The sequence below is a fragment of the Ambystoma mexicanum genome, chromosome 10 (assembly GCF_040938575.1).
Source record: "Ambystoma mexicanum isolate Mex_15411 chromosome 10, UKY_AmexF1_1, whole genome shotgun sequence".
In the NCBI taxonomy this organism is placed as follows: Eukaryota; Metazoa; Chordata; class Amphibia; order Caudata; family Ambystomatidae; genus Ambystoma; species Ambystoma mexicanum.
In genome coordinates, this window is record NC_090932.1 from 19,428,362 (window position 1) to 19,451,767 (window position 23,406).

General features: G+C 44.3%; 1 protein-coding gene across 2 annotated transcripts in view; it reads right to left on the reverse strand.

Annotated features, from left to right (window-relative positions):
• Positions 1 to 420: 420 nt before the first annotated feature.
• The window catches only part of PLAAT1 (phospholipase A and acyltransferase 1), a 148,840-nt gene continuing 125,854 nt past the window's right edge, over positions 421 to 23,406 (reverse strand). Inside the window, exon 4 of one of the 2 annotated variants that reach the window (XM_069617428.1) lies at positions 421 to 1,521. In XM_069617428.1, the coding sequence (XP_069473529.1) occupies positions 1,420 to 1,521 (102 nt within the window). In that variant the 3' untranslated portion in view covers positions 421 to 1,419. The remainder of the gene's footprint in view (positions 1,522 to 23,406) is intronic. The other variant, XM_069617429.1, reaches the window with a different exon arrangement.

The following is a 23,406-nucleotide window of genomic DNA, read 5'->3' on the forward strand; positions in this document are numbered from 1 at the left end:
AATTATAATGATTAAATAGTCTTAATAGGATTTTATGCGTGGGGCTCAGAAGCTCAACCCAGAGCTCCTACAGCTGCTCACCTCCCAGGTGACTGAGCTGACTCATGATCCACCAATCACCTGGCGATGACGCGTGACTAGAGAATATGAGCCTACCTTCAACCCAAGACACTGACACGCATTGTGGACAGAGTGCGCATGTCCAGGTTCGCTGTATGGCGATGAGGGTCCTTGAATAAAAAGGAAGCACCCAGAGCCTGGGGAGAATCACAACACAGTTTCTCCCACGGCTGTATCGAACGTGTATCAGGGATATGCTGGGGACAAACCAGTGGCGATACCTGGTGACAAAAGGACTGTTTTCAACACAGGGCGATGATATTAAAATTTACAATTGTGATGGACAACATTATTACATGTTCTCCTATATTTTATTGAAAATTGAACTCTGATTAATAAATATTCACAATTAGAAACAATTAACAACACTACACATCAATCAAGGACCAAGTAAATAAAAAATCAAATATCTTAGTACCACAAACTTTAAAACAATTCCTATAAAGAGTATTTCAAGTGTGTATCAGTCAACAGCAGTAATGAATGGCGTCCATAACACAGTCTTCTTTTCACAGTTATAGAAACATGCAACTCATACTGGCGCTGAGCTAGTGAAGAAGTACAGACACTTTAACAAATACTGTTCACCAAAAACATACCAACCTCACGACTGTGAAATGCATCTCTAAGTCAGTCACTGTATGTGATAAAACACAGTTCCAGAGTAACCAAGGCGGTTTTGGGTCTTTAGCAACATGAGTGTAATGGCCATCAAAAAATGGTCCATCATTGGAAAGGGGCAGGACACCCCTTCAATTATACCAGCCAGACTTCTCTTGTCTGCTTGAGGCAGTGTGTATAGGCACTTTATACCTGATGTGCTGTACATCTAACCACATTTCCTGTGTCGCCATATTTGACAAAGAAACAGCTGCCAAACATAAGTAGTTTTTCTGTTCAACACACTGTATAAAGTCGTATGGTCTTAGAATTCCTGTATGGTTCTTTTGAAGTAGAAGAGCGCAGCATTTTGTAAACAATTAATTTTTTCAATTACAAAAAAAGTACACCTGAAAAATAGTGAACTGCATTGTGTAGTAAAGTCAAGAGCAGCACTTCTATAAAATGTATTGGCTTATTTCAGGCTGCACAAGCCAGGCTATCTGCAGGCATGAGATTCTAGTTGGAAGACATGGAAATAAACATTTTTTGTAACTTGTCAATCAAGTTGTGCAATTGTTTTCTCCATACAGAATTGTCCATTTGATTACATTTTCAATCTGTTGTTCCAAGCCAGTCTCACTTTCACAGCATTGCAGCACTTAGCCCTGCAGAGGTCATGTGGTCTCTTCCACCAGACTAGTAATGTCTTTGTCTCGATCGATTCTGAAATAAGCCCAATAGAGAAAAGGCACCAGCAGCAGCAGATACGAAGCCAATGGCATTGATGGCTCGGTTGGCCTACAAAACAAAGAAGAACAAAGATGAGTTTCTAGGTCTACACAAATGTGGCAGAAGAAGCAACTAATTGCAAAGAAGTATAAACGTCTCTGAGCATGGTGAACATATCAGTTTATAGTGGAATTCGTTTGCAGTGCAAGGGGTGAATCGATCTCATGAAAAGGCCTCTGGCTGTTGGGGCCAAGTGGTGCCGGCAGTACGAGAACAAAACCTAGAGGTTTCTGCTTGAAATTCATGTTCTGCCCTCTGAGGATTGCTCTGCTTATGTCGTGTGATAAGGCTTGCATACAGGCCCCGTCAGGGGAGAGAGGGGCCAACCCCAAACATCCTGCGGTGCAAGCGCAAGTGTGTAGAGGCCCCCTGCCATCCCACCTTACCTGTGATGATCGTGGCGTCGCAGGCGCAGGCGAACACTGATGAGGAGAAGCCACAACAGGAAGCAGCAGAAGGAAGACACCACACAGCGAAGACTCTATGGGGCCACACACCGTCCAGCGATAGAGGCCTTATTATAAAACTCCCCCCAGCCCACAAGGGACATTAACATTAAAAGGCCTTATCAAAAGGGGCCTCCAGTCACTCGGAAAGTCTTGTCCTTTCTTTGCGACAGATCTGCCATAAAAGGGGGCAGGGCTTACATGGCCTTTTCTGAAGCCTCCCTTAGCCCTTCCCCTGCCACACCCCCTTGAGCCAGGTAAGTGATTGGAAAGGGTGAGTATCCAATCCTGGCATGGGGTGGGGTATTTAAGAAGAGGTATGTGAGCTGTGCAGTGTGGGTTAGTTGGGTGAGGGCAGGCGGTGAAGAAGGACGTCTGAGAGACCAGAGGATGTGAAAGCAAATGCAGTGTGGAGGCTATAGGTGAGAGGAGGTCTGAGGAGTGTTTGTGTTTGATAGTAGGGAGTGTGTGAACTAGCGATAGAGTAGAAAGTAGTAGTTGGTAGTAGTGGAGGCTAGTTGGTGGTAGTGACAGTATTGGTAGGGAGAGTAGAGGGGGAGTAGCAGTGAAGAGGACGGAGGGCGATAGTGGTAGCGGTATTGGCAGTAGAGTGGCGGTTGGAATAAGGAAAGTGATAACATCTCAGGGGGAAGGTAGGAACACGTAGCGTGAGAACGGAGGAACTGTGGTGCTGTCAGAGGAGAACAGCTTAAGAGACCAGTATACCGTACGGTCAGGTACGAGAGGGTGTGAAAGGAGTCACAGTGACACTGGGCGGAAGAAGGCACCATTCATTACTCCCTGAGACTACCAAGCGGACAGGAGAGGGACAGACAGAAGATCACTAGGGAGTCAGGTAGCCAGCGACTTAGTGAAAAGCTGTGAGACCCAGTAAGTAAAAGACAGATGGGTGTTACCGATCCCAGCACTACTAACATTCCCATTAGGGACTTCTGGGTTAAAGAAACAGGGACAAGGCTGGGGTAGACCAGAGAGAGAGGGCCGGCCCTTGCACCAATTATCCTAAGCCCTGCTAGGCCCAGATACCTTTAACGCAATAGATATGGCTATCATATGTGTACAGAATTCTAATCAACACCATTGGATGTGATATCTGAGTCAGCATGGTTATTTGTGGAGGCTGTGTCACAGCAGGTTGTAGCTTCAAAATCACACTCAGCCCTGCTAGGATTTCTGTGCTTGTGTAGGTTTGTACTTTAAATTCATGTTCATCCCTGCCAGGATTGCTCTGCATATGTGGTTTCTGCCTGAAATTCACACTCAGCCCTGCCAGGATTGCTCTGCTTCTGTAGGTTTCCTCTTGAAATACACATTCACCCCGGCTAGCATTACTGGGCTTGTGTAGGTTTGTGCTTGAAATATGTATCTATTTTACTTTATTTATCAGCCATTTGTATGGAGCCTACACAGCACAAAGTGTTTCCAAGCACCACAGGACAGAAAGGGCTGAGAAACGGGAGAATAAACAACACAAAACGGTCCTACTAGGCCTTGTGACATTTGGATCGTGCAAGTGCAGTAAGTAAAATACACGGGGGAGGGCCCTTGGCTGACGCAGGGTAAGAGCTAGGGAGTACATAGAGGGCAAGTGTGAAGGGAGACAGGGAAAGTGTAGAATTGCAAGGAACAAGTGGACCAGCCTCAATAGGCTAGTCAGGGAAAGGTGCCCAAAGGCAACTGCTGGTAGTGGGGTACTGTGGGAGACTGGTGGGAGGAGGAGGGCCTGGCCCCAGTAAGAATCGGAAGGGAACATGCAGCCAGTCATAACAGTGGGTTGGCTTTAGCAGGGTAGGGGAGAGGGAAGGAGGAGGAGAAGAGGAAAGTTTTGGGGAGCTTCCGGAACTTAAGGAGATCTGGCTCAAGTCTGAGAGGGGCAGGTAGGCCATTCCAGAGGGAAGCACCTGCCGAGGAGCAGGGCCAGTCTTTGCATCAGGCTGTGCAGGCGCCTGCCTGACGTGCCAGCCTCTAGGGGGCGCCATCCTCATGATTGGCACTGGTTTGCTGCAAATAAATGATTATTAATCAATGCTGCCTCCTGCATCATTTCATCTTATTTGACTAAGTTAAGCACTACGTTTCGGTACTAGTACGAGTCCGAGTGTACATGCAAAAAACCAAGAAAACTTGAGTAAAAATCATTAGTCGCTCTTGGTGAGAGCACTGCATGATTCTGTCACTCAGCAGCAGTGCTCTGCGTGACAAAGCTGGGCTAGCAGACAGGGCACCTGGGGTCTGCAAGCCCCGGATGCTTCATTTTATGATCCTGCTAACTTAGTGATAAAAGCAACATTTGTTGCTTATCAGTTCCTTGGGCCTGGCCAGGCTTGACAGCATGTGCCGCCTCTTCAGCACTTGAGCTGCAATGAGGGGGTGATTTATTGAGCTGGCTGGGCTGTTGTGAGCTCATATTTCGGCAGGAGGGGACAGCAGCCAGAGACCATCACTTCACCAGTGTCAGAGACACTAGTCTGATATTGCCATAAGGCTCGGGGCTGGATCCAGGCACAGGAGCAGCATGCCCAGCAGGGCAGGACTCAGGAGTCAGGAGGACAAGCTCCAGAGAGAGAGAAACCATCAGTGTCATGCCGAGAGCGACCTATGAGGGAAACCAGTGAGGTAAGCAGTGTGAGGGTAGGTGGACATATGGGGGATGCGAGTGATGACGAGTGTGTTTGATATGAAAATAAGGCCATCCTGTTGCTCTCATAGCAGGGAGGATTGTTTATGCTGCAGCTCAGGTCATCAATATTAAAGAATACAGTGTTTATTGGGTAAGAATAAATTTAATTTGTACCACCAGGGCCGTTATATTCTTACTAAGGAAACATAACCTGGGTTGCTGATTTATCATTACTGCCTAAAGTGACATATGAAAAGTAAGGTGTTCCTCGAATGGCCTCAATGGCCAGTGCTTTACTAAAATCAGCCATCCCTGCGTTAACATGAAAGACAAGAGGCAGGGGGCTATACTGACCAGAATTCTGCTCTAGAGGGAGTTGTAATGAAAAATATGGGAACAGGAAAGGGAGGGGAGGGACATGAGAGGAGCACAAGAGAAGGAGTTTTAAAGACATTGGATGAATGCACTGCACCAGTTTAACATACATGAGGGGCACTTCCTGTCACTGATAGTGCCTTCCTCCCCCAATGGCAACTCTTCCCAAAAAACACCAACATCTGCTCGTATTTTGTGTTTGTAGACGAGGTCCCAAATACAGTCCACACTCCAAACGTCCATTTTGAAGTACCAGGAACGTTCACACCGAGATATGTGACGTATGATGAGCAAATAAACCAGCACAGAGCCACGGTAGGCCTCTGTCCAGTACCTATCAGAATAACGATGCCTATTGAAGTACCAGTACCAAGGAAACCATGGACAGTAAGGTACCCATTGAGAAAGCCATATCAACAAATGAGACGAAATGAAGATCGTCTGAGTACAGTCCCTGAAGAAACCAAAAAGGTCTTAATGGAAGACTAAGGGTTATGTCACAAGAACCAAAACCTGACTCACCTATAGAAGAAATGACGACCAGAGAATGACAAAAAGAGACAAAAACGCCATGAATAAGGATATCGTGAACTTAGAGTGTGAAGGCGATGTCAAATAAAGAAAGGTTAAGCTGTATGCATGGCATAGATATTTGACCAGTTTACACGTGTACATATGCTTGGAACCGCAAAAAAGCTAAAGGAATTGTGCGGCTTGCTATGCTTAGTAGAGGGATAGTGCGGCAAGCGTCATATACATATCTACCTCAAATAAAGCACTTTATATGAAGTATACTTCCACTTTGCACAAAAGCAGAATTAACCAAAATTACTTAGACCAGTCGAGAAAGGTTTCACATTCAACAAGATCAGGATCTGAGCGGCAGAAACGAAACTCAACAGAGGCAACTCGTGCCTAGGGAACCAAGGTCGTATCCATCAAAATGAACGAGCAGTAGCTACAATTAACTGAAGCAAGGACCAGAATATACTGCCTTGAAGGAGAAAGATAAGAGGGCAAAGGCAGGTGGTGGGTGAACATAAAATCAAATACCCGAATTGTTGAAGAAAAGGCAAATCCACAGTGTCTGAATCACGTGACCAGCCGAATGAACAGAAGCAAGACCCCCACACCTATGCATGGGTGTGAGCCAGGAGAAGATATTGGAGCAGAAGATGCAGTCTCGAGGCCAACCACTGCAAAATAATTGACACATAGCCACTAAAGTGATGATTGATTGGAGGAAGGCCGGGTGAGCTGAGGGGCTCCCTGCACCTGGTCAACCATTCTGCGTGCTGCGAAGCGAAGTGAAAAAATATACATGGGGTTGGTGCCAACCCAATCACAGTGGACCAAGTAATCTAGGGTCCTATAGTTAATGGAACCAATAGTACATCATACTTTTAGTGACGTCTGCAGTAGTCATTTTGAAGGAAGGGCTTAGATGCCCACCTGACAGTGTTTACCCAATCCCAGCACTCCGTTACCATATACAGATATAGTACCTATAGTAAAGTTACCGTTTCCGAACCAATAGAATTGCATGTTAACTGTTGAGTGTTAACACGTCAATGATGACGAGTTTTTAGTATAAATGTTACAATTTTTATGAAGTTCGTTTGAGTTGAAGCGAGAAGGAAGATCGCAACATTGCTGATATTCATAACTCCCCGTTTTTTGTACTTGTCATTAAACGGACTCCCTTTGCCAAACCGTTGAGTTGTCCTTATTGATTGGTGTTGGAGTAATAAATCTGCACCCCCATCCATCTCAAGGTGCAGCTATCTCATCTTAAAGTGCTTCTGAGCAAGCCTCGGCTATATGGGCCGCCCGGGGGTCTCGGAGTACACTTGGTAGCAGAGATTGATGGTTATCGATTATCGATTAAACAAAGACACCCATTGACCTTCGACATAAAGTAACTCTGGGTCCTCGGCAATATCTGTTAGGGAGAATTCTCTCTTTAGGCTGAATTTCCTAACCTAGTGAGTCCCCCAGCAGCTTTGCTGGATTTCTGGAGTTGTTTTTTTCCTCCTGCCAAGAGTGAGACTCTTTTGCTCTCACTCTCGGACATGACTTATGGTATTCCTTTGACTGGTAATGTATTTTATGGGCTATGGGGTACTTTACTCCATAGGGTCTCATGTGTTTTTCCTATGTGGGTTACACAGCACCCTCCGTGCAGTAACACAGGGTTGTCATAGTGACACCCCACCATAGACTCCATACCCTGGGACTGACTACTGTCTCCCAGGGCATGTAAAGTCACCACTGGCTTTACTAGTCCCAAATTATTAACAGAAACCAGTACAAACCATCATATTGTGGACGTACTGGTCGGGGCAATTCGATTGCCCCGGGATCTGTTAGTCGAGGGGGCACGTCTCCGTCCCCCCTGATCGAGTTTTGGCTGGTGGCAGTGGAAACTACTTTTTATATTCGACCGCGATTATTTTCCTATGGGATTTTCCCATTGTTCGAGGCTACCAACTTTAATTATTTAATTCTCATAGCCTCGAACAGACCGCCGGTTTATTTAATTAATATTAATTCGCCGGTTGGTATTTTTTGCCAAGACTCGATTCTAAAATGGCATTTGTGTTCTCTTCTGTGACTCCAACCCAAGTTGAGCCCTTTGTTCCACTTTTTGGTGGGCTTCTCCACAGAAGCCTCCAAAAGTGGTGCCACTCTGTCTGGGTACCACAGGGGGTGTGGGAGGGGGTTTAGGCACCCTGGACTGAGTTACCTTGGTAACTCAAGTCGCACTCTTGTGTGATTGGCCCAAGTGGTGAGCCGGCCGGCTCACCACTTAACATGTTTGAGTGACAGCTAGGGTGAGTGAATGGGGGTTTTCTGCATAAAAGCAGGGCTTTGGGGACTGGAACTTCAGAAGTCGCCACAGGACCTGAAAATCCGACGAGGGAGAAGCTGAGCCGACCTACCACGACGACACCACCGGTGGAGCCCTGCAGAACCGACTCACCACTTCCCGACGACAGAGAAGATCTCCCGGCTGGAGAGGCTTCTTCCCCTGACTGGTGGGCACAACCAGTTTACCTTCCTTTCTTCGCACCCCAGCCCGGTTTGTGGTCGAAATGCCCATGCAAAGCACCCCAGCGGCCGGCTAGCCACTCACCACTGAACCGCAAATCAACGGACCGCTCCTTGTACCTGAGAAACTCCGCGGCTGGTTTCTTCCCTGGCAGTGCAACGGACTCCTGTCTTCCTCCACGACAAGATCCTCTCTTCCCCCGGACGAAGCACAGACTTGCATCCACTGCCAGGAACAACTGCCCCCGCTGGAGTGTTCTCACCACTTTAAGGTACCGTGTCCGCCAGGCCTCCCTTTCTAAAGATTGCTACAAGGTAATAATAACCCCTTAACCTTCTGGACTGGGCTGGCCGCCTTGATCCTCTAACTGGTCCCTTTCTTTGGTCCAACTCCTTTTTGAACCTTTACAAGACTTTTGTGCACTGCAACCGTGTGACCTTGGACACATTTCGTTGGGATCCTCTGAAAGTGGGTCCGGCCTCTTGAACTCTAACTTCACGGTTTTAATTTGCCTTTCTCTCTTGTTATGTTCTGATAAAAGTGTTGGGATCTGTTTCAACTTGTTCTCTGCTTTTCTCTCCCTTTTCAAAAAACAAACAATTAGAGTGCCATCTACGTTAAGAGCTCACTGCTGTCTGAAAATAAGTGGGCTTTACTTAAGACTTGTCTAATATTCTTTTAAGGGAGTGTATATCTTTTAGTGATCGTGTTTTTGAATTTCTTACTATTAGTGCCTGTGTGTTTTTTCTAGATGTGGTTTTAAATAAATAATTATAACTCTTTTACACCAAGCCTTGGTCAGCGTTTACTTGTTCTACTGTGTTCTCTTGACCTATTGTGAATACTCTGTATACTGCCTAACTCTTCTTGAGGGAAGTCTAACTGCTCAGCCACAGCTACCAAGTGAATCTGTGTGGTACAGACTGCTACCAAGAGGGTTTACTGCCAAACACCTGTAGTCCTAAATCTTTTGCAGTGGTCCCAGAGGGAACTGCACAGGTTTCTGCCTAACAATATCACAAGACCTTTGCCATTCGGCTGAGTAGACTGTGAAGCTCCCCGTGGACAGTGGTAGAGTAAAAACAAAATCTGCAGAATAAGGTCTGAAGGGACCCGTGTTCCCCACACAACCCCTTCCCACTCCTACGGGCAGCTGAGCGGAAGAAAAGCCGAAGAAGGCGGTGACGAAGGCGGTGATCCCGAGGTTCCAGAGAGGAAACATGCAAACAGCGAGTGAAGAAAACGAATACTTTAGCAATGGTGTATGCCTTAGAACAAGTAAGGGAAAGATAACGGAGGGAGGCGGGAAAGAAAAAATATGGTCAGAAGTAGAGAAGAATGCATATATATATGGGGAAGGGAATAATGACTCAAGAATAATTAAGTAGACAGAGGGAAGATACCAGGGAGGACACCCGAGAAGAGAGAGGTTACCGGGAAGGACACCCGAGAAGAGAGAGGATTCGCCTAATTCCTACGCTTTAATATAGCGGCTAGAAGAAACTTATATCCATAGTCCCAAATAAATGGGAACGAATAGGCTGCCACAGCGATTAAAGACGCCATGAAAGGGATACGTTTAAACTCCATGTCGGGGTAACTTTAGAGGCAGAGATACATGTGACCAGCTGGAGTTCGTCTAGTCTGTTTACGTCTGTCTTATGTGTTGAGTGTTGTGACGTCATGAGTCGAAATGTTTCTTAAAGGTATTGACACAAACCTTATGCGATTAAGTAATTAAGATATTGTGGTGTACGAATTGATGTTTAATGAGTGAAATAGAAGATATCAAATTTTGTGGAAAAATCGGGATTGGAGCTTGCAATGATTGTTTAAGTCACGTAAAGCATATATATATATATATATATATATATATATATATATATATATATATATATATATATATATATATATATATATATATAGGGAAAGGATAACTCCATTAGCACACATGTGCAAACAGTTGCCGAAACATGCACTTAAGCTGAAATACAGTACAGAGAGGGTTAAAGGAACCACCCACAAGATGTTTATGCCATGGCTTCAAGGCGGTCCTTATCTAAAGCTGCTTTGCAACACATGACGGCATACTTGCACGCCACATACACGGGCAAAAAGTTGGACAGACGCCTAGCTATTCTAGAGCTTTGGAAAATGTATGAACAGGAGAAGGAAGAGGAGCCGCCAATAGATTGGATACTTAATGTATGCACAGAGGGGGGTGAGACGCCCACAGCGCCACCTGCCCCATTTGAAACAAAGATTGAGAACGGTAAGGACGAAGGGTTATACCCGCTGAGAGAATTGAAAGCAGCCACAGGGTACAGCAACCCAGCATACGAGTCACCTGCGTAAAGTAGTGATGAAAATCCAGATAAAGATAGAGATAGAGATACTGCCTCCAAAGTCCAGAGGGACAAGGAGAGATGCGATGATGACAGAAGAGACCAGACACAGACAAGTGCATCTCTCGACAAGGAGAGAGAAGGTAAAAGATGGAAAGGAAGCGGGATAGAACTGATGAGATAGCACTCACATAGAGCGAATGGATAGGAGGGCAGATTCTATTGAAACTCGACTGCAAGGGCATTGATGACTGGAAACAAAAGGAGAAGTTAGATGATGTACAGGGGAAAGAGAGGGAAAAAGAAAAAGGATTGGGAGACGACAGGATAAAGAAAAGAGATAGACAGAGATGAGAACAGTTATATCATGAAGAGCTAGAAAAGCAGCACGATCGAAAACAGAAAGCAGCCATTGAGCAAGACAGACAGGAGCAGTGTAAGTTAGAGGAAGAGCAAAGAATACGAGAGAAAAGAATAACGAGAAGAAGGGATGAGGAGATCCAAAGGGCAAATGAACATAGGGATGAAAAGAAAAAGGAGTAAGATAGGGTCAGAGAGGAAGTGAAGAAGCGTAGAGAATTCGATGACGATATAGAACGAAAGCGAAGACAGAGAGTAGGCGATCTTGAATATCTAGAAAGAGAGGTTAAAAAACCTGAGACAGTAGTAGATTGGGAAGATATAGAAGAATTCTTTCCTGAGTATGATTCAGTACCAGGTACGTCTAGGGCGAATATCGAGGATGACTTCGACACCAGAAGCATCGGAGAAACGATCGATAGAATATATGACGAAATGGGGCTAGAACAAGTACCCCAAGGGGAGGGGGAAGAAGAGCACCTAGAAAGCACTCAACTCTACAACACTGAAGATGTCTCCCAAAGTAGTGGGAATAGGGAACTGTCCCTGGATAAATTGGAAATAAGCAGGAACAAAGATGATGCAAGCAGTGGTGTAACACAAGATGTGGGGGCCCCCCAGCGAGCCATGCTGAGGGGGCCCCCCAACTCTGCAACAAATCATGGGCCGCACCACACTCAGAGCCGGCCTAGATAACCATGCTAGCGCAATACGCACTAACGTGCGGCTGAAGGGGTATGCCACACACTGCACTAGGATAAAGATATAAATATTTGTTTTAATGCAATATATAGCACACTTTCTGAGAAAAATTTGCTAAAAAGCCACAGTGTTTGCTATTGTTTTGTAGGGTAACACCAATCCAATACATGCAAGTCACCAACAGTGCACAAAAACATTAATTATTTGCTAATAAAAATGCCATGCCACAATGAAAACATGTCAACTGGCTGCACAATGTAGACCAGTGAAGACACATAATAACATTACAGTAAAGCACGCCAGGACACATTAAGACATGCCTAGACTGGTTGCAACAAAAAGCCAGTCGAAGCAATAAGACTCATCAAGAAGAGAGCACACATTCAATCCTGCGTCTCTGCTGCCTCTAACAACACAGCCACACTCTTTAATATCTGAAAGAAACTGGCTAATCCTGTTGCTGTCTCTAACTCTCCTGTTCGAAAGACAAAAGGGTCGAATCAAAAGGATCGAAAGTAAAAGGATCGACATCCCGTACACATAATGTAAACGGGTCATTTGCTCGAAACAAAAGGCTCGAACATTGATTACCATCATAAAGGTAAAGGAGCTAGAGAAAGGGTTAAAGGACAACATATAAATGAAGAGTAAAGCACCTTGTTTCGAAACCATAAGCACAGATGACGGTTGAAAATAAACTGTCAGTGCGTGATGGAAGGTGACAGAGAGAGAGAGCAGCTGACAGATACGACCGAGAGAATAATGTATTCGTGATTGGAATAAAGTGGTAAGTAAAACACATGAAACATGCAAAATTAGAAAATCATTAACACGTTACAGTAAAACAGTTAAATTAATTTATAAAATTTACTGTTTCAGATACAATTTCATACGGATATGGAATTCATTCAATCACAGATGGGAAGTGCGCAATTGGTATTTGAGGGCTATATCTACAGCAAGGAATGTAAAGAAAGGAAATAAGTTACTGGAAATGCAAGGATTATAAAAACTTAAAATGCATTGGAAGAGCAATAACCGAAAAAGCAAATATACGGTTAACTGGTGAGCATAATCATATGCCAGACAATACAACCGTCTTAATAAAAACATTCATAAATGAGCTAAAACTAAATGTGGAAGAAAATAAGAATGAGGCGACAAGCTCACTAATAAACAAAGCCTACGAGAAATTACCGCTACATGTTGCCGCACGGATGCCAAATACAAAATGAATGAAAAGAAGTGTAAACCGGCAAAAACAACGCAAGGAGAGTTTACCAATGGCACCTCAAACATATGTAAATATAATTGTACCGGAAATGTTACAGAAAACAGAGAAGGGTGAACAATTTTTGTGGAAAACATTAGATGTAAACCGTGAAAAAATGTAAATTTTTGCAACTTTATCTAATTTAACACACTTGGGAGATTCGACTACATGGCACGGGGACGCTACTTTTAAATCATGTCCAGCACCATTCCATCAATTTTACAGTATTCTCGGAACAATCAATGGGACAGTTATACCTTTAATTTATGTTTTAATCCCTGGAAAATCAGAGGAACTGTACAGATTTATATATAGATTAATCAGAGAATCATTGCCAGAAAACACACCTAGAACAATAATCATGGATTTCGAGCAAGGACAAATGAGAGCTTTTTCTAAAATATATCCGGACACTCACATTCAGGGCTGTTTTTTTCATTTCGGACAATCATTGTGGAAAAAAATTCAGAAACTAGGATTAAGGACAAAATACGTAGAGGACAGTGAATTCCAACACCAAATCAAGAAATGATATGCATTAGCTTTTGTAAGAGACGACATGGTAGTAACATATTATGACACATTGATTTCATCAGAATACTATAATAATCATGAAGAGGAATTAAGCAATTTAATGGACTATATAGAGTGCACATGGATTGGTCAACTGACACGACATGGCACAAGGAGAAAAGCGAAATACGAAATAAACATATGGAATTGCCATAAATCCGTTAAAGAAAACTGGCCAAGAACCAAAAACATACAGGAGGGATGGCACAGTAAAATCAATAGCGAATTCAACACCAACAATCCCAACTTGTGGCACTTTATAAACAACCTAAAATCTGAACAAACTGCTCAAGTAATAAAACTGGCACAAACAATATCAATGGAAAACCAACCTAAAAGCAAAAAAAAATACAGAGACTACAAAGAACGAATAACGAGCATTGTGAACAGTTTTGACACTATAGAACCAATGCAATTCCTGGAAGCTATAGCATATAACTTGAAATGCTAATAAAAAATAAAAACAAACTCACTGAGAAACGCCACTTCTGGACACCGGATGGAGACACCAAATGCTGGAAACCGTTCAAAAAAACACATCCACAAGAGGAGCAAAGCATAATCCAAATGAAGAAACCATAAAAAAAACACATACAATCCAAGTCGGAACTCCTTAGTAAAGAAAATCGATGACTCCAAGTGAAAAAAAAGAATAAAATCTGGGCAAAAAAAGGATTCAATCCAAGAGAAAACTCACCCTTGCAGAAAAAAAACCAATAGAAAGCAGTCCGATGGGAAAAAAAAAACACAAATCCATTAAAAAGTGGGAACGCGTACACCAAGCCATAAATCTGTGCAAAAAAGGCTTCAATCCAGTAGAAAAAGCATCCATGCAGAAAAAAAACAAGAAAAATCCATCCGTTGAAAAAAAAAACAGAAATCCATTGAAAACTGGGAGCGCGAACACCAAGCATCCGGACCGGTAACGAAAGACTTAAAAAAATGGCGACTACATTAGCGTACGCAACGTAATACGTCACACATTAGAAACAAATCAAAACATATATACATGACTTTCAAGTTCAATAAGTAAACCAACAGCACTACCTAATGGTCAAAAAATAATACGTTTGTAATACGTTTGTTTGCATGTTGCAAGGCATTAAATATATTTAATTATTTAGTAAAAAAATCAAATATATATATTTAAAAATGTTAAATGATTACATATATAAAAAAAGTTTTACATTAAATAAAATATGTTGAACAACAGTTGATAAACATTCAAATAAAATACATTTAATGCAAACATCAAAGTGTGTATGTCATTATTACATGTAAAATAAATTTAGAAAAATTTCGAATATATTTCGACCCTATGTCCAATCGACCCAATTGATTTTCGAGCAATGTAGTCGTACCTTTTGCATTCGATCCTTTTGCAATCGATACTTTAACTGGACACCAATCCTGCTGCTGTCTCTACCTCTCCTGTTCCCTCAACGGGCCTTCTGTAGGGCTTTGGCCTCTCGCTTCTCTGCTAAAACTCCTGTCCGCTATCTCCTCTTCCTCTCTCGGCCGCCTTTGTCCATCTCTCCCTCTCCTCCTTCTTTCCCCTCTTTCTCTCTAACACCTGACGATGTTTCTAGACAAGTCCCATCTATGGAAGTGTCATCGAAACAGGTGCTCACCTGCTCCTCCAGAACCATCAAGGACCACATTGACACCCTTGATCCAGCCTTGGGCGATTTCTGTAATAATTCTTTTGCCACTGGAACTTTCCCCTCTCCCAAACTCTTGGAAAAGATGGCCAACTGCCAGCTTACTCTCCCCATTGAATCTGTTGGTTGTCTCCATGACCATCAGTCTGGCTTACGAGCTGCCAGAGGCATGGAAACTGCTCTCCTGAACACCTGTGAAGATCTGATCTCTAACCATGATTCCAGCATTCCTTCTGTCCTCATCCTCCTTAAACTTTCCTCTGCTTTCATCATGGTCAACCACACCATCCTGATCAATTGACTCTGTGAGAACCTGGGCATCATGGATCAGGCCCTGGAGTGGCTGACCTCTTTCCTCTTGGACCGCCCCTACCAGGTCCAACTTGGTCCCTTTCACTCTGCCAACTCTCTCTACCTGTGGCGTTACCCAGGGCTCTATCCTCTCACCCTGGTTTTTCAACCTCTACTTGTCCCCTTTGGCCCACCTGATCTCTACCTTCTCCTCTAACTTTCAGTGTTATGCGGATGAAACTCAGCTTTCATTCAGGCTCCCCTCAGCCTACTCTCCTCTCTCGCTCATTCCTGGTGTCATCTTCAACTGCACTCTCTTTCTGTCTTCACATCTCGGACGTCACCAAGAAGTCCCATACCAGCTGCACCTCCTCAAAGGGACTCTTCCCTTTCTCACATTCCCCCAGAAGCTCACTTTCTCGAGAGCTCTGGTTCTCTCTAGGCTGGGCTACTGCAACAGCCACTTTCTCAATCTGCCTTGCTTTACTCTCCACCCTCTGCAACTAATCCAGAACAGGACCATGAGACTTATCCTTGGCCTCCCGCCCAAGGACCCTATGTCTCCAACCATGAAATCTCTCCACTGGCTCCTAGTGGCTGCAAGGATCAAGTTCAAGACCCTTTGCATTATCCACAAGGCTTTCTGGGGCTGGTATCCACACTACATCCAATGCTCTCTTCCAAAATACCTTCCTTCTCGAGCCCTAAGGGTTAGATGCTTCTCCAGGCAGAGAGTGAGGGGGTTGATCCCTCTCCCCTGCAGGTGCCTCCCTCTGGAAAGGCCTCCCTGCCCCTCCCAAACTTGAGCCAGACCACCTGAAGTTCCGGAAGCAGCTCAAAACGTTCTTCTTCTCCTGTGCTTTCTCTCTCTCCCTCCCCTGCTGACCTACCTGTCTGACCAACTGGTTGCTTGGTTACTCTCAGTCTCACTGAGTCCAGGCTCTTTCTTGATCAGTCATGCCTTGCATTGCCTCCGGGCCTACAACGCAGTTAGGGGCTGTAACTGTAACCCTAGAGTCCCTTGTTCTACCCAGAGCCGTGCTGCCCTGGCTGCACTTACTCAGAGCATTGCTGCCCTGTTTTCCCCTCCCCTCTCCCTTGCACTTCCCCCCTCCCTTTCCCCTTGCACTTCTTGTTCTCGCACTTGCATGATCTGAATGACACAAGGCTTAGTAAGATCATTTGTCTTGTCCTCGCCCTTTTTTCCTTCCCGTGTCTTGTTGTACCTAAAAACACTTGTGTACAGGTTCGTTATAAATGACTTAGCATATCATATCATATAATTTTATCACAGATACTCAGAAAAATATACAGTGCCGCAGTAAGAAACGGCTAGACTGGCAGAACACAAATGCCAGTCTTGCCAGTTAATTACACTTAGCAGGACTGCTTTATCAGAAATCCCCAGTTAAAACAATTCATACCAAACTGAGGAATGACTAGACTGACTGCACCAAAAGGCCACTAATACTACATATCATGGCTGCTAAGCATGGACATAGACGACCATTATGATTTATTGCACAATCCCACCCCCCACACATCCCCTCTCCCTCTCATTCCCTTCCCCAACTTCCAAAATCAGCTCATTGGCCCAGAATTACCTCCACGTCCCTCTTCCTTGTCCCAGTGCTTATGTATGAGGCTCCATGCCTCATACACAAGTACTGGGATGGGGAACAATAGGGCTAGGAGTAATGAAGATTACCAATAAGTAATCAAGGCATTAATCTCAAGTAGTGGTGCAGCACCATTGAACTGACTGGGCTTCAGCACTCTCCCTCCTCCCCCTGAAATAGTGGGCTATGTTGACTTGGCCTGGCTGACCTACAGAGCAGTTGCTGGACAGAAAAGAACACAGATGGTAAACGGCACCTGGGTTTCGCTGTAAACAAGGGCCCGGCCCAGAAATTACTAATGTACAGCATTTCACTGTAAGTACCTGCATTCAAATGCCACATTTTGTAAGCAATTGAAAGTGTGATGTGGGTTTAGTACTTGCATGCCAGGGGAAGGGTAAAGAGGGAACAGAAGACCAGTAATTCTCACAGCAGTCCATAAGTGGGTGCTTTCAGACTTAAAGGAGAGAGTTAACTGCTTGTAACATTGAAGCTGCACTAGAATAGTCTCATTAAAATGCGTAAAGAAGTTAGATGCCCCCACATAAATAGGTTTGCTCCTCCCCACCACACGTGAAGTTAGCACCTCTCCCAACATTTGAAGGGTTAGCCCCCCTGAAATGTAGGTTTTGTTGCACACCTGAACACAAGCACACACACCATTCACCATGTATACACATGCACACCCAGCCATATATACATTTAAGTGTGCACTCTTTCACCATACAGGCACACCCAGGCAGCCACCCACACATTTAAGTGTGCACCCTTTCACCATACAGGCACACTCAGGCAGTCACCCGTACATTTAAGTGTGCACCTTTTCACCATACATGCACACACACCCAGGCACCCACCCATACATTTAAGTATGCATCCTTTCACCATACAGGCACAACCGGGCAGCCACCCATAAATTTGTGTCCACCCTTTCACCATACATTCACACAGGCAGCTACCTATACATTTAAGTGTGTACCCTTTCAGCATACACTCACACAGTCACCTATAAATTTAAGTGTGCACCTTTTCACCATACAGGCACACCCAGGCAGCCACCCATACATTTAAGTGTGCACCCTTTCACTGTACACGTACACACGCATACCCAGCCACCCATACATATGAGTGCACTCTTTCACCATACACTCACACACGCACACGTCATGGGGTTTAGGGGAGTCATAATACTTCAAAAATAAATTGTTTCTTTTTGAAGTCACTCTGACTTCATAAAGAAATTATTTCCGTTAAGGACTGAACCATAACAGAAATAATTTCTTTATGAAGGCAGAGTGACTTCAAAAAGAAACAATTTATTTTTGAAGTCATAGGGCTTCCCCCACCCTATGACATGGTGGCCTCCAGCCTAGGGTCTTCATGTCATGGGGTGGGGGTAGCCCCGGACTTCAAAAAGAAAGTTTCTTTTTGTATTCACTCTGCCTTCATAAAGAGATAATTTCTGTTACAGAAATCATTTATTTCGCGCTTTGAAACACTTGTGTATAGGCGCGTTATAAATGCCACATCATATCATATAATATCAATGTAAAAAAAATGCATTTTTTAAAAAAAAATTTTTACTCCAAGTGGGGCCCCCTCCCAGGACATGTGGTCACGGGGCCCCCAACACCGAGGGGCCCCCCGCACCGCAGGGCCTCCCGCACCGCAGGGGCTGCTGGGGCCCCTGTTATGCCAGTGGATGCAAGAAGCTGTACGAGTTGGGCACAGACGATGTCTGACGCTGAAAGGTAAGAGCGTGAGGAAAAAGAGAAGGATCGAAGACGTGAAAAGCGAGTCTCAGGAAGGAAAGGGATAAGATGGTCAGATTCTAGGGGATCTACACTGAGGGCATCAGAATTTGCTGCACAGTCAGATCGGCACGAAGAAACATCTCACGGTCAGAGGGGGGTGTCACCACTGTCCTACATGAGCCGACTAAGGTCATTGCCTGGTAGACAGCAATGCAGGAATATTATGCCTGCAACAGACAGAAGATCAATGAGAGAGGAGGGAGAGGACTACACGTCCCAATTTCCGCTGCTCGAGAAAGGAGGGGCGAGATCACAGTATATTCAATGACCACACATGGATCGAGAAAACTTGAAAAACAAGATTCCAATGTTGACATCGGGAGCCGGAAAATGGATATATGAGCTAGAAAAAATGACGGGAGGGAACACGTTAGCTACAGGGGATATGAAGGGTCTGTTAATTGCCATACTTTGTGATAGAGCAGACGACGTGTGGACATGGGCCGGCTACCCCGGTGTGACCATAGTTAATACCGCACATGACGGAGCTCCATTTAATAATGGAAGGCACTACGAGTGCTATACCCAGACACTTCCGACATGGGAGCTATCATGACGCGTAAAATGAAGGAGTGACTGAAGACCCATTGATTTACATACAGAATTTTCAAGACGCCTGGGTACTCGAGACTCAGGAATCTTGGGGGAAATCTATACCCGTGTTCTACCATATATTGTGCCAAGGGCTGCCAGAACCAGTGCAGAAACAGCTTAAGAAATTGGTGGGAATTAAGGCCAAGCCATGGTCAAAAATACAGTTGACCATCGCACACTATTGCAGACTGCTACAAGAAAATAATCGCAAAAAAGAAGCTGCACGTAAGGGTGAACAGGTAAAATTAGTACAGAAGAAATTATCAAAATATGCTCTTGAAGGAGCAATGATAATTAGCACAGACAGCTCGAGCATGCCACAAGTCAATAAACCATAGCAGAATAATCAGGGCAATACTGGGTTTTGCCTAAGGGGAAGAGGATTTAGAGGAAGAGGATGGCAGTGTAATCAAGGGGGGTTTCAAAATAATCAATGAGTGTTTTAAAATATGCAAAATGTCAATCAAGATATGTCAAACAGGCAAATGATCAGACCACCGCCAGTATGTTGGTTATGTGGGATGTCAGGGCATTTAGCGCGCACATGCAGGAATCAAGGCATGATGCAGAATGGCCAAGGGATAGGAGCAGGTACGGCAAATCCACCTGCATTCTTACAGCAGGGTGTTGCACAGAATCACACAGTGCACCAACAGGCACCAGGAACACAACAAGGCGTACAGCCCCAGAATTCAGTGAGTTTTCCACAAGGACAGTCCCAACAGGCACCGATGCAACTCTCACAGAGTACAGGACAGGCTGCAAACACTGGAATAAGGGGTAACACTGACAATGGGGGAAACCCATCAGAACGAGGTGCGCCAAACATATATATGGACTAGGACAGCGCACCGGGAACCCTGATGTGTTCTATCCTATCAGTGACAACCGACCCTCACCAGGAACCAAGGGTATATGTCATTTTAGGGGATAAAGAATATTCCTTCTTAGCTGACATGGGCGCAACACGTTCATGTATACGTAAAGGCAAGTTCTCCTTGCCGGCGATGCCATAAATACTCCGAGTTTCACAGGAGCTACAAGTCGTGTTCCCTTTACAAACGCACTTCCAGTCTCTATAGGAGAATGTGAAATGAATGTGCCTCTGTTATATTGACAACAACCCCCAGTAAACATTTTGGGCCAAGATCTAATGACAAAGTTAAATATGACAATCTCGTTCACGGAGGAGGGCATAATATATTCAACTCCAGGAATGCACTATTCAAATGTATGCAAAATGATTGGAGCATATGCAGGACACACAGCCATGAGGGCTGTACCATTAGAGCCCGAAATATTCGCGTACGGAATGCATGTGCTAATGGCAGGGCTACCAAGCCTTGCAGACAAGATCATGAGGACCACGGATGAATTTCTATTCAGGCCAAGAATACCTATGCATGAGGAAAAGGGACAAGTATTTCCCTTGGTGATACATACAACTGCAGTACGAGGGAAAATGGCTTTTATTGATGGTTATGAGGATGAAGGCCGACAATGGTGCACAGTAACACCATTGAAGAAGGATACTGATTGACTGACGTCACTGATGATGATCTGTTTGATGAGCAAGCAGATATGGGAGAGACATCAGTTGAAGTGAGCCTCACCTTTTGGGTGAGGATGATCAAAAGAGAAGTGCCTCAGAGAATGATGTAAGCAAAGAACCGTCCCGAATATTTGGATGACAACATGGCCCAGGTGCCTGTTTCAGTATGGACTACAGGCCCCTATGACGTAGGCTTTTTGAAAGGAGTCGGAGAAGTGAAAATCAAACTGAAGCCAGGAGCAATTTTACCAAAAGCACGGCAATACCCCATTTCCAGGGAGGCAGATCAAGGGATTTTTAAGACAATTTCGGCTATTATGGAACAGGGCATCTTAGTGACGTCAGAGTCATCAAGCAATACTGTGGTTTATCCGATCAAAAAATCAAAGGTAGGGTCTTGGAGGCTAATTCAAGATTTAAGGCCGATAAATGATATTGTTGAGGCTGAGTTTCCTTTAGTCCCGAACCCGGCTACAATTATATGTACTATACCTGTTGAGGCAAGATATTTCACGGTGATTGAATTGAAAAATGCCTTTTTCTCAATCCCGTTGCACCGTGGCTCACAAGACCTGACATTTTTTACATTCAGACAGATGTGTCTGAAAAGCACGAGGCTACTCCAGGGGTACTGTGAGTCTCCTTCTATCTTTAACAGAGTCCTATAGATGGACCTACGCAATATTGCATTAGAAAGTGTAGTCCTGCAATATGTGGATGACATCTTAATTTGCAGCATGACAGAGGAGCAATGCAGACACGATTCTGTCCAGCTATTTACTACATTGGCTGAGAAAGGATACAAGGTTGACAAAGAAAAGCTACAATATTGTCAACGAGAAGTACTATATATAGGTCAGCTGACCTCACATGAGGGGAAAAGAGTTACCCCAGAAAGAGCTGAAGCAATACTAAACACAGCCAAGCCACACACAATAAAGCAAATGCAGAGCTTCTTAGGCCTGTGCAATTATGTCAGGGCATGGGTCTTTGACTACAGCTTGTACACCAAGCATCTGCTTCAGGCCCTAAAGAAAGCCCAGGTGATGAAAGAAAAGATTGAATGGTCTGAGACCATGGAGGAAGGATTTGCTGAAATCAAAAAAGCAATTTGCACAGCACCAGTTTTAGGAATCCCCAATTATGCTGAGGAATTTTACTTTTTCTCGCACACAAATGGCAGCGTTATGACGGCAGTTCTCACACAAAGAACCACATTGGAGTATAAGCCACTGGCATATTATAGTGGAAATGTGGACCCAGTGATGAGAGGTCATTTCCTGTGTGAACAAAGGTTAGCTGCCGCAGCGTTCGCCATAGAGAAAGCTACAACCATTGTGATGGGATGCTCCATGACGTTGAACGTCGAGCACTCACTATTGGTATTCTAGAGAAACCAAAGGGCACACTAACATCTCAGAGAGCTTCTGCTTATGAAGTGATCATATCAAATCCATCGATTAAAATAGTCCAATGTAAGATAGTGAATCCAGCTATGTTTTCATAGCAGAGCCAGTCACTGAAGGAGAGCCAATACATGACTGTGCGAATTATGAAGAATTCTATGATGAAATTCCAGGGTGAAACAGAATGCACTGGCAGGAGCAGACATTATTTTCATTGACAGTTTCTTCGAGAATCGATCAAAGTAATGGGCAAAGATATACAGGCGTCGCTGTGATGAAACACGCCGCAAATGGAGAATTTCTAGTATTTCTTACTGCACGAATACCATCTCACTATTCAGCACAGGCTGCAGAATTAATGGCGTTGATATTTGCCATTGAGAATCACGCAGACCAGAAAGTGACAGTGTACAGTGACTCCACCTATGTGACGTCAACACTACACGCAGGCTTAGCGCACTGGAAAAGGAGGTGCTACCTCCGAGCAGACAGCACGTCAGTGTAGCACGCAGCCTTATTGGACAGGCAGATCAAGGCACTACAGCTCCCAGTGGGCATAGCGGTCGTGAAATGCGCCGCCCACCCGAAAAGGACAGATTTTATCTCACGTGGAAATCAAGCAGCAGACACGGAAGCCAAGCGTATGGCATCCAAGAGTGAGATGATCATTGTTAGGCAGAAATCTGTGCAGTTCCCTTAGGGACCACTGCAAAAAGTTTAAGACTACAGGAGTAAGCAGTAAATCCAATTGGTAGCAGTCTGCACCACCCAGATTTACCTGGTAGCTGTGGCTGAGCAGTCAGACTTCCCTCAAGAAGAGTTAGGCAGTATATAGAGTATACACAATAGGGCTAAAAATACAGTAGCACAAGCAAACACTGACCAGAGCTTTGGTATAAAAGTATATAATTATTTATTTAAAAATACACTTGTAAAAATACACTGGCACTAATATGTCAAGCAAGTTCAAACACAGTCACTATAAGTATATACACCTCCCTAGTTAATTATTCGACAAGTCTAGGTTAAGACACCACTTATTTAGCAAAACAGAGGTGAGTATGTAACCGTAGATGGCACTCCAATAATTTGTTTAAAAAGGGAGAGAAAAGGCAGGATAGGAAAATCACACAATACCAACACTTTTAAGAAACCACAGCAAGTCAAGAAATGCAGGGTCTACTGTAGAG